The following is a 12406-nucleotide window of genomic DNA, read 5'->3' as shown; positions in this document are numbered from 1 at the left end:
GAACTGGCCCCGGGGGCCCAGCAGGAGGTGGAGAATTGGGAGACTGCTGTAGCCACACAGTTTCTTAGCACCACATCGATAGAGACTGCATGCTGGGATGCTCCCAAAGAGCAACTTGCTCACCGCCCTGCTTGCCAGCAGAAAATAAGCCAAGCCGCAAGCACCGGCCTTCTCACTTCCACCTTCAGATCTCTGATGATCACATCCGTATCCCTTTGGCGGAGCCCGCATCCTCCAGATCCCTAGTTGTAAGAGAACGAGCCGTGGCTCGTAGATGTCCATCTTCTCCCTGCACCTTCACATGTTCTCCCCTCTGTGCCCATCTGTCTCTAAATTCCCTCTTCTTTTTTCTTTTTTTATTTGAGAGGGAGAGCGTGCACAAGCAAGCAAGGTAGGGGCAGAGAGAGAGAGAGAGAGAGAGAGAAAGAGAGAATATATCCCAAACGGTCTCTGCACTGTGAACACAGAGCCTTGATGTGGGGCTTGAACCCACAAACCTGTGAGACCATGACCTGAACTGAAATCAAGAGTTGGATGCTTAACTGACTGAGCCATCCTGATGCTCCCTAAATTCCCTCTTCTTATAAGGACACCGGTCATATTGGATCAGGGCCCACCCTAATAAGCTCATTTAACTTAATCATGTCTGTAAAGGCCCTATCTCCAAATACACTTTATTCTGAGTTATGGGGGGTTACTTTTCTTTCCATCAGGGCGGTTCAGTAGGGCGCCCCAGGAGGAAGGTAGGGCAGTTGTTCAGTGCCAACCGTCAGGGACTGCAGGTGCCTAGAGTACTTCTCAGAGGATGTGATCAGAAGGTATAGGTACTTAACACTCAGCAAAAGTATTCTTTGTATTTATTATACTCACATGCTTATGTTATCTGATGCTCTTAACAGCTCTTTGAAATAGGAAAGTATTATTATCCCCACTTTTCCCATGAGAAAATTGAGGCTTACATGGGTTGTGAGTCCTTCCCTAGGGCCCCAGAACTAGGCAGTGGCAAGGGCAGGAGTGAGCTCAAGTCCCCTGCCCTAATCCTTGAGTATGTCCCTGGAACTAAATGTCCAAGGCATAGTACAAAGGCCATGTCACAAGTTCAAATAGAGGGATGGGCAGGTATGCCAGCAAATGTTAAAGCAGCAGCCTCTACTTAGATTCAGCCCAGTTTTATAAAATTTTCTGACTTTTCCAGAAATCTTTCTTTGTCTTAAAGGGATAGCTCAGTTTTTCAAATGTTGACAATTTAAAGTTAAACACACCCCCCTCCCCCCCCCCCCCCCAGTTGAGTTAACCCTGTGCGGGGCCCAATCAAACACATCAGTAGTCTGGATTCAGCCTGCAGGCTCTGATTTAAAAGAAGTGTTCAGGAGATAGAGACACTGTTCTACGGATCTGACTGTCCTCCCTCTCAGGCCATATTAGAAACATGTTGCTACCCAATCATATTACCTTGACATTCTTCTTTTGCTCTTTTGCTGGGTGAATTTTTCTCCTGTTTCACACCCGAATGCATGATTTTCAGTCTTGTCAGTGAACCAAGGGACCCAACATTATTAAGTATCTGTGTGTACAAGCTACGTACTGATAGGCACTCTTGTTTCTCTTCCCAACAACCCTGTGAGCTAAGTGTTGCTGCCTGCACCCCGTTAATAGATGAGGGGGACTGATAAAGGGCCAAGCCAGGGTAAGACATTAAGACTTTGATAGTTGAAGGAAGATCAGATGGAAGCCTTTTTTTTTTTTTTTTTTTTTTTTTAACTTGCTCTTTTATTATAGACACAAGGGGTGTATTTGCTCAGAATACTGGCTTCGGTTCAGTGCTTCAGTTATTTGCCCGGCCAGGATGACCTTGTGATTCAGCTGCTGCTTCCCCAAGTGTGCTCCCTCACACACTTTCCATCCCCACCCTCTCCGTGCAGCAGACCCCTCTGGACAAAGGTTAAGATGCTCTTCTTTCCCTAATGGGAAATGTTGTTCCTAGGAATTTCTAGGAACCTAAGAATTCAGATGAACAACAGCCTTAAAACCAATGCCAACTATTTGAATCACTAAATATTATGTATGTTTATTCAGATTTGCTAGCCACCTGTAAAAATGTGAACAAGGCTGCAGAAGCTACAGCCAGGGTTTCATGAAACTGGGGGTCTGTGCAGGCCTCTGCCCTTTAGGAAGGCAGAGGCAGGGCTGGTGGCTCAGGATCTCCAGATGCTGACCTCAGTCCTTGCCTGGTCGTGACAGCTAGAACATTCTTGCTTAGCTTGCGGAAAGGAGAGGGGAGGCCTGTTTTTCAGGACACCGGATAAACAGATGCTTTCTGCACCAGAAGGGCTGTTGCACAGACACAAAGCAGTCAGCAAGCCCACAACTCCAGGTCATCAGTGTCAAGGTCACCCTAGCCCTGAGTGTTTGTGAATCAAATTAATTGGAATTGTATCCTTTCCTTGGTGCAATAGGAAGCATGGCTTCCGGGGTGAAAGGCTTATGAGCTGGTTCAGGCCTTATGAGCTGGGTTAACTTGAAGCAAGTTTTTCTAATTTCAGTTGCCTCATCTATGAAATGAGTATGAAATAGTAATAACACCTTTCAGGATCGTAGTGAGGCTTCACGGACCGCTGCGCATGAAAGCAACGTGTGCAGTCTAGGGTTTCATACAAATATCTGATGGTGTTTGCCTTGGAAGCTTTCTTAAAATAAGAATAAAGCAAGCTTTTTATCCACGTGGTAGCACAAACAGACAGACATCCTTGCCTTTGAGGGAAGAGCAAAGAAAACCCGCTCAAGGCACAAAGATGGTTGGAGATACCTGTTCTCTCGGTCCAGCTGTTGAGGAGATTCAGAGAAGCTGCAGGTTAGGAGAAGTCCTCAGCTAGACCTCCAGCTCCTGGAAACACCTCCTCTCTCTCCACAACCAAATAGCAGTGGCCGTTTTTGCAGTGACAGGAGGCATCTCAGCCCTGGGTCCCTCCATGGGGCTCCTTAAGTTGAAACAGTGTAACTTTGATCTGACTTTTCCCTGAGTTAGAAGAATGTTGTAATAAGAGATGATGTTCTCCAGTGGCCTGGTACACAACTTTTTCTAGGAATGGCCACAAATACCCCATTTAATTGACCTGCCAAACGCTATTCCTATATTCAGTAGGAAGTTGGTGGTGGTTAATAATCTGTGAAGCTGTGAAAATCACCCATCTCCTACACTTTAACCACTTTTCTGGGTGAATTTAGACATATGCTAGGAGAGGGAAACAGACTTTGAGAAAAGAATTCATATTTGCGTTGGGAGCCCAAGATAAGTTGGTGGGGCCAGAGGACGGGCTCCACTCCCCCTGAAGCAGAAGAGAAAGGGTCCCCAGGAAAAGGAAGCAGGAAGCTGTCTGAGAAACAGGGAGGACTGTGAAGGGAGCAGATATCAGAATAGGGGAAACCTGCCAGAGGTGCTAAACCTGCAAGTGTGATCTGTGAATTGCTGTTTTCAATCACAACTATAATACACGAAGAAACTCACGGGTACTAGAGGCAAAGTTTCTTACCGATTTCAGAGGGACCTACCCCAGTATTTAAAAAAAAATTTTTTTAACATTTCATTTTTTGAGAGACAGGGGGAGCCAGCCGGGGAGGGGCAGAGAGAGAGGGAGACACAGAATCTGAAGCAGGCTCCAGGCTTCGAGCTGTCAGCACAGAGTCAGACGCAGGGCTCGAACGAACGAACGAACCGTGAGATCATGGCCTGAGCCGAAGTTGTACACTTAACTGACTGAGCTACCCAGGTGCCTCTACCCCAGTATTTTATAGAGCCTGACCGTGGGCTCTTTGCTCATAGCTACGCGGGTGGGAGCAACGAGTGGTCCAGGCCTGACCGATGTGAACTGGTGTGCAGTTACAGGGAAACTTGCTCAGGCCTTGGAAACTTTATGCCCTGGAGCCTGAGAAGAGAATGCTTGGCGTTATTCTCATGCAAAGGGACATTTAGAAAGTCCTTAGGATGCAGCCTGGAAACCACAGGCCCTTCAGAATGGTATCATATTCACATTCTGGAGGTTGGGGGCCAAATCTCAGAAACCTCGCCAACTGGCACAGGAGCCCAGTTTAACATGCTGCAGGGCACAAAACGTGGAACTAGAATGCCATGAATCAGGATGCTTCACTCTGCTTGCAGGGAGGTTTGCCTTCTGCCTCGGTCCCATTTCAAAGACTCTGTTAATAAATGCTTGCCTGGGAGCACAGAACAACACTGGGCCAGGACGCTGGGTATAAGCAAAACCACCGGGAGAGGACCCTAAGGCCTCTCCCTTGGGTGGGGCAGGATGATTGGAATCTGAGGAAGAGGCAGTGAGTCAGGGAGTGTTGAAATGAGGTCGCCAAGGCCTAGGATTAAAGCCAGGCCACCCTGCCCTGTGTATAATGTATGGATGATTCCTCCTCCCAGTTTCCTGCACTGGTGGGACATCCTTATTTCTAGGGGAATCCTCTGTTGTCTGTCACCAGCCATTCCATTCTACCCTGACAGCGGAGTGCAGCAGAATCGCCTAAGGATGCACTTACAAGGGGCCTCATGCCATGGCCCACCCAGGCCCCGTCATCAGAATCCTGGAGCCCCACTGACCTGGGCGAGGCAGCCAGGTACACAGGCAATTCTGATTCATCGTGCTGGGTGTGGCCTCCCAAGGATAAATACAAGAGCAGCTGCTATTTTTGGGGTGCCTTGGTCCTCTGATAAACACTACATGGGCATCAGCAAAGTGGCTCCTCAAAAACCATCATCTCCTCAAATTATGCAGAAGAAAGCTTGGGCTCATAGAGGTTAAGTGATCAGCCCAGTTTCACCCAGCTAGTAAGTGGCAGAGGCAGGGTCCAAACCCAGGAATATGAAGCATGACGATGAGGCTGGATGTCAAAGTTCAGCACACAGTTAAAAACACAGGTTTATTTGTACAGTTGACCCAAAGCCACCTCTGACCAAAGCCCTGTCTAAATCTTGGAGCCAAGCCCTTGGGAGCATTCCAAGTGTGGCAGAGCTCAGGCAGAGCACCTTGGTGCCCACGTGGTGGACACCGTGGAGCCTGGGGGTTGCGGGCATGTTTTGTAGCCCTGCCTGGTCCTAGGCCTTTATGGCAGAGATGCTTTTTGCAAGTGCGGCCCTTCCAGAAAGTTGAGTCAGTCTGGGTTTGCTGCAGGCGCCACGGTGCCCCCAAGACTTTGCTGAGCCCTTGCATAGTACGAGGGAGGCATACCTACTGTCCACCTGCTTCTATGAGTCACAAAACTGCCACCCGGCCTGCCAGCTCTGCATTTTCCCCCACTCGCCACCGTGCCAAGACAGAACTTAGCCATATATGGCAGGGGCACCAGTAGTGCTTTTCCCTAGGCTGCCTGCCTTTTGGAATATGTCCTTGGACAACCAGCCGGGTTAAAGCTCAAGGTCCAGGAGGTTTCATTTCCTTTTTACCAGGTGGCTGGGGAGCGAGAGAAAAAGAGCAGCCTTGGCTCCAAGGGCTCAGGCCCGAGAGGAGAGTCAACCCCCAAACATGTGGTGGGGGTACAGGATTAGCAAGTGCCCTGGGCGCCCCGGTTGAGGCCAGAGAGAGGTAAAGGAGGGAAAGATAGAGTTCTGTTAAATATTCAGGCTTTAGGCTGCTCAGTGTATCCCCTTTGACATTTGTAGGGGGTTCATCATTGAGAGTCTTTCAGCTGAAAGGTTCCCACTTTTTCTTGAATAAAGGCTTCCTTATCTGCCTAACTAACATTCCTCAAATGATTGCAAACCTCGATAGCACCTAAAAATGCACCCTTTGTGCAAAGTTCTCCAGAGGCACTCTCCTTTGCTGTTTTCTGTTGCCAGGACTTGAATCAGTGTAATAGTTGGGTAAGAGAGCCAAAATGAAATAAAATCAAACCTTCTATTAAAGGACATAGCAGTAATATTAAACTACACACGTAATGTGGCCTGTGCTTGCATACGCTCATATGTGCCGGAGGCCCCCTAACTACTGCAAATGTTTATGTATATTTGTTTCCTCTCAGAAGATGCTAGAAAAGGCTCCATTGTGCTGCGTGTTGGGGTGGACGGATGAAACTAGTACTGGGTTTCTGCAAAGGAAAGATTTATGAAGGAGCTCCAATGGGAGGGCATTCTTGTAACTACCTCACAGAGCCCGTGATGACTGGGAAAAATGCATCCTTTTCCCCTAAGTAATGCAAACTTTAGGAATGTTTAAACAACTTACATTCTTTTCAGGTTTCAGGTAAAAACAATACCTGACAATGTCGAGCAAAACAGCAAGCACCAACAACATCGCCCAGGCAAGGAGAACTGTGCAGCAGTTGAGAATGGAAGCCTCCATTGAGAGAATAAAGGTAAGAGGCCTGGATGGGATCAGACGTGTTTTCTGGTCAGGCCCCTCTGCTCCCCACGGCGGGGCCACGTTTCCGAGAAGGCAGTGCTATTCCCTGCGGCTTGGGGCCAGGATTTTCCTAGGGCCGGCTGAGAGCCTCAGAATCTAACGTCCATTTCTGCCCAGCCTGAGCTTCATTTCAAAAGCACAGGCAAGCCAAAGTGTCTGAGTTAGCCTCTCTGTTGGAACAGAAAACCTAGACCCAATGACAGGATTCCCCAAGAACCTACCTTCCCTGAAGGAACACAGCCAAGTCCCGTGATCTCTGTGTTCTGCACTGGGACAGGGGTTCTAGATGGATTTTATAAACACCCTTGTTATCCCTCTGGAATTTACTAAGTGCGTTAGAGTATAGTCTGGCATAGCAAGTCAACACTCGGGGTCTCCTTTTTTAAGACTACGCCACTTTTTTAAATGTGTGTGCACTATTTTAATGACCACATTCTGTACCTGGGGTGAGTAATGCCAGCCTTAGTTGTGATCTATGAGAAAGGGGAAGGCATTTGTTAGGTCACCTGACTTCGAAGTCTTTTCTCCCCAAATCCCAAGAGAGAACTAGGCAGTGTGTGCCCTGGAATGTTGTGAGTAATGCTGTTTCCTAGAAACTGAAGCAGTCACCTGATACATTCCTCTGGGCCTGGAGATAGTCACCTGTCTTCAAAACATGAGGCTGCTTATGCTGTATTTGACGGGACTCAGCTGCCCTGTGTTCCTTGCCTGAGGACACTGATCTGATTAGTCTGTGGAATAGCCCACCCAGACTTCTGAACAGGGTGTGGCATTTTCTGTTTTTAATTCATGCCAGAGAAAGGCACTGAATCTTCCCATTCTGGTTTTATCCCTCTTATTTTTCTAAGACCAACCTTTAACAGTAGAACCTAAAGCTCTTCTCTCAAGAATACGGACTCCAAGCCCATAATTCAGTTCCAATTTTGTATCAAATACAAACTAAGATACAGCCTTCCCTTGATTCACATATACTTCCCCATTCCCATGCTTATTTTGAAAAGCATCAAACCTGTAAAAGAGCTATCACAACAAACACCCATATACCCTTTGCCACGATTCACCAATTATTAACATTTTGCCTCATTTGCTTTTTCTGTGTCTTGTACACACACCCACACAACACATACCCTTTAAACCACTTGAAAGTTATTTGCAAACATCGTGACTCTTCACCCTTAAATACTTCACCTTCCCCATAACTACACTACAGTTTATAACATTTGGGATCATCTAATAATATCTAACACACAGTCCACTTTTGAAGAATCCAGGCCACTCATTTCGCAGAATGGCCCTCCCATGGGATACCATTGCTTGCCGATGCTTCGATGCCAGCTAAATGTTTTGGTGGGAATAGTTGCTAGCTGGTGGTGCGTCATCTGTGCTCACCCTAGGAGACACGTGATGTCATTTTTCTCCGATCTTTAAATCCGATCACTTGGTTAAAGAAGCAGAGCTACCAGATTTGTCCGTTTACAAATCTTTTTCCTTTTTAACTGACAAGTAATCTGGGAGAAACGGGGTCTGGAAAGATCACTCCACCAGTCTTCTACGTAGAGGACCAGCATTCAACTACCCTTTTAAAGTTTGTGAATACATTATTTTCTTGTGTGTTTGCTTTGGTTCATCCACACGTCAGGTCTCAAAGGCATCGGCGGACCTCATGTCCTACTGTGAGGAGCACGCCAGGAGCGACCCTTTGCTGATCGGGATACCCACCTCAGAAAACCCTTTCAAGGATAAAAAAACTTGCATCATCTTATAGAGGAACATGGAAACCGTCCCTCGCCTCTTCTCAACAAAGCAAATTATGAGCAGCTCCTTGGAAGACATTTACCTTCAGCTTATTTGGTAACCACTGCTAATAACTAAAATACTCTAACTTGGAACGATTGACTCTGATGTCTTTATTTTCCAAGCTGCCCTTTCTCTAAAACACCTTTTACTCATTTAATACAGAATAACAATCTTCTTTTCCATTTGATAACTATGGTGTCCTATTGGGTTACTGCTTCAGAAAAGTTGGTCTGGGCCATTTTAAAAAAACATTATCTGCTTTTAAATATATGAATAACCCAGTCATATCAAGACTTAAATTACCTAAGTACCTGTCTAGGTTAAAATGCCAAGAATAACTTAATGAAACCTTTATATCATAGTATGTTTTTAATAGGGTTGTGCCAACCTGTACAGTGTACATGGGTGAGGAGTGTTTTGTGTATATATATATGTCTTTGTATATACACATATCAATGCTATTTCCTTTTTAAAATTTCTCTCTCCATGCCATCAGTTCGACTCCAGAAGTTATACCTTTGTCTTGAGCTGTATGTAGATAGAATAAAAGTTTTTCATATAGTTATTGTACAAAAAGATATCCACTGTAATTGAGTTGTGAAGAAATGTTGCTGACCTCTTAGGCTAGAATTAACTATACCGATTAAAATTTAAAAACTGAACTAAAAACCCTCTTATCAGGTATTGACAAGGGAACCTAAAAAGGCTCCCATGATCCTGAGTCTAGAAGAGGGGGGAGGCCTCTGGGCCAGACTCTGGGGCTCATGTTCTCTAGATTGTGGAGAGACACCTCTGAAATGTCCACCCTAATGCCTAGAGTACACATGAGCCCCGCCCAGAGGAGAGCAGGAATGTGTGAAAACCAGCTGCTTTTCTCAGCCAAACTTTGTAATTTCACTCTCTCTGCCCTGCCCTTTGTCTTTCCTCTCCCACTAGAACGTATCTTTCCAGAGGTGGTATTCACCTCCCCAACCCCAAGTGGGTGGAACATGGTGGGATGGAAATACATGAAACACAACAGTATCAGGCACTTTTCAAATAGCTATAGTGCCAGTGTGTTCCCTACCTTGTCCACAAACCACCCGAGGCAGGCTTGGATTCAGGGGTACATGACTTGGGCTTCAGGGTTCCAGCAGCAGGTTCCTTGATTTTCCTCTGGACATGAGTACAGCCCTCACATCCTTGGAATTTCCAGTGGGCATCCCAAGAATCTCCTGTGCCCAGAGAGAGTATTTTAACTTTATCAGAGAAAGAGAAAGCGTTCTTAAAAAAAAAAAAAAAAAAAAGCTCACCTAAGGGCTCAAACCATTCACAAGCCTTTGATATTTTAATTCATCTTTAGTTCATTAAAAATAACTACTGATGAAGGATTAAAAGCTTATTTTCAAAAAGGAGTCAACCCCAAAATGGAATTATTTCTGATGGTTTTCCCTAGTTCTGTACAATCTTGCCCTGCAACACAAGCCCCTTTTAAAACCTAATGTCTGGTGTTAAGTATTAAGCGGATTGTGGGTGAACAAATGTAGTGCTATTTTTAAACTGTTCAAATATATAGTCAGTATTTCCCCAGTCACCTATCTGTTCAGTATTGTGAACTGCCCTCACTTTTCCAAGATCATGTGAAAATCATGCCACTGGCCTTATCCTCTTGTCCTCTGCCTCTGGGTTTTGCAATATGACCAGTTTCCACATAAATTGTAGGCACCTGTTTAGGAGAGATAAAGGTGAAGTTTGAAATGTACACGAAAAAGACAACATTGCATTTAATGCTTCACTTAATGAGACATTTTCTTTTAATAAGTATATTTTTCTACCGATAGTTTCAGAACACTAATCTTATTTTCACTCTGATTTTTTCTTTAAATATTTATAATACAGCTTGTTAAATATTTTTATGAAATTTTATTATACCTTTTCATTATATGTGCACTTTTTCAGTAGCAAGCATAGTTCATTGCTTAGTACTAAGTTATGTTCTTTTACCTAATGGAAAACAAATATGTTTTGCTCCCTATTTGTTAATGTGCTTATAGTGGTAAGGAATGGACTTGAGGTCCCTGGAGATTTTATTTTTCCTGGTCAGATATCATAAAGGCTAGGAGTATAAATATCATGTAGCTTCCTAATGATGTATAGGGCATGTTTAAGAAAAGTGAAATCACATCCTTTGATGCTGGACCCAGTGGGGAAAAATTGTAGTTAAATGTTGATTTACTTAAAACTAGACGTCTATGTGAGAAAGTACATGTATAGGACATATAGAAATCACTTTTATTTGTCAGGCTTTATTTTACTTGTGAAACACCATTTTTAACTGTTCTACAGCAGCTGGTTTATGATAATGGACAAATGCCCAGTACGTGTTGTTTTTCCAACTACCACTATAAAAACACAATCACATATATACATGCAACTTTTGGCTTCATATCTGTGAAGCTATTTAAATGTGTTCATTATACTTTTGCCTTTAATGCTGTTTCTGTTAACGGTGACTTTTTTTCATTCTTATATGTTCATTAGTGCATAAATCTGTCCAATTGAGGCCTCAGGACCACGGCAAGATATGCTAGATAAAATTTCATAACTCCAAAGTATTTTACAGAAACACATTATTCCAGTTTGTTCACCAAGTATAGGTTGTGGCTATTTTTTCTTCTACAGAGAATCAGGTTTTTACATTTCCTTACCTTATGAAAATGAAAGTGCCATAATTATCTTTTAAAGGAAGGACCTGCCTTCTTTCCATACTGTTTTTGTACTTTACTAATCTTTATCAAAGAAATTATACCAGTGACTTAGTAATTTTGAGGCATAGGTTAGTTTAGGTAGTAGAGGATGCAAACTTTTTCTTCAGATGCCTTCTTCTCAGCTCATTTACAACTAAGTGTCATCTGATTACTCCAACTATTGATTGAAGATCTGTAGAAGCCCAAGAAATGAACTATAGTACATGTCTGTCCTTCTCCATAAAATATAATACTGGAGTGCGTTATGAATTGTATTGATTTCTTTTATGATAGATCTATTAACAGGAACAAAATAGGTGAATCAAATAGAATTAAGTGTAAATGAAAATAGAGCACTTACCTAAAGTTGGGTGGCCTGGATCATAGCCTTGGATCCTTTTTTAGCCAATGTGGTGCCGCTGTGTCGTGTGACTCTGAACAAGGCACTTCATCTCGCTGGGCCTCCGTTTTGCCATCTGTAAAACAAGGGGCTTGAAGTAGATGATGGTGGACACCCCCCTGCCCCCGCACCTCCACTCTCCAAAGCCTCGGTCCAATGGCCTACCCCTCTACAGGTCCTGCCAATGTGTTGGTGCTATAAGCTGCTTCAAATATAAAATGGTTCGTCTATCATATATGCTCATTTAATAGCTTATGAAAGTCCTTTTTGTTATAAAGCTTTTTCTGGTTTTATGGACTTGATTACTGTAATGTTTTGTTTTTAGCCATGTAACTCTAAACATCATTCACTTGTCCCAGTAATCTGGGATGGGATTTTGTTATTTTATGGCATTCTTTGGCTACTCATCTGTCCAGCATCTTATTAACCTAAGCACTGTGATCATTGTTTGGAAAGCTGTCCTATGGAAAGAATAGAAACATTTCCTTCACATGTACTTCACAGATTCAAAAGAAGTTTCATTAAAACATCCTTCTCTTTACTGGATCCGTGCCTCACTGTATCATCCTACTCGTGTTTTGCTCAATAAATTAATAGAAGACCAGCTCTCTTCCATTCTCCTTCATTCAGTTACCATTTTCTTAACACCTGCTGAGAGCCAGATGTTGAATACCAGGCTCTGACCCTCCAATGAGTAAGACTCACACCAGCCCGTGCAAAGCTCACAGTCCGGAGCAAGGAGGGTGGCATGGCAGATAGAGAAACTGACAATCGAGTAGCAGAGTACCCTGTGTGAAGGTGAGCACATGGTACTGTGAGAGCCCAGAGGAGGAAGGACCAGCTCCACAACAGTGAGGTCTGAGGAGGCTTCCAAGGGAGGTGATGTGTGAGCTGGGTCTTGAGAAAAGAAGAAATTTTGTAAGCACTAGAATGAAGTCTTGGAAGAAAGTGAGGGAAGAGGAGGAGAGTGGGCTCAAAACTAGAGTGCAGAGTAATTCCCAAACTACTTGTTTGTCCTGCAAGCAACAGGAAGGCAGTGGAGGTTATTAAAGAGGAATGATGTAATGGTATCCAATGTGTAG

General features: G+C 44.2%; 1 protein-coding gene across 3 annotated transcripts in view; it reads left to right on the top strand.

The window, feature by feature from the left end:
• GNG12 (G protein subunit gamma 12) overlaps nucleotides 1-11928 on the top strand; it is a 129946-nt gene extending 118018 nt beyond the window's left edge. For all 3 annotated transcript variants that reach the window (XM_043575228.1, XM_043575229.1, XM_043575230.1), the window contains 2 exons: nucleotides 6236-6354; nucleotides 8041-11928. In XM_043575228.1, coding sequence (XP_043431163.1) covers nucleotides 6262-6354; nucleotides 8041-8166 — 219 coding nt within the window. In that variant the 5' untranslated portion in view covers nucleotides 6236-6261 and the 3' untranslated portion in view covers nucleotides 8167-11928. The remainder of the gene's footprint in view (nucleotides 1-6235; nucleotides 6355-8040) is intronic.
• Nucleotides 11929-12406: the final 478 nt, after the last annotated feature.

This window comes from Prionailurus bengalensis, chromosome C1, assembly GCF_016509475.1.
Source record: "Prionailurus bengalensis isolate Pbe53 chromosome C1, Fcat_Pben_1.1_paternal_pri, whole genome shotgun sequence".
Classification (NCBI taxonomy): domain Eukaryota; kingdom Metazoa; phylum Chordata; class Mammalia; order Carnivora; family Felidae; genus Prionailurus; species Prionailurus bengalensis.
Note: the sequence above shows the minus strand (reverse complement) of the source record. Positions and strands in the feature narration are given on the sequence as shown.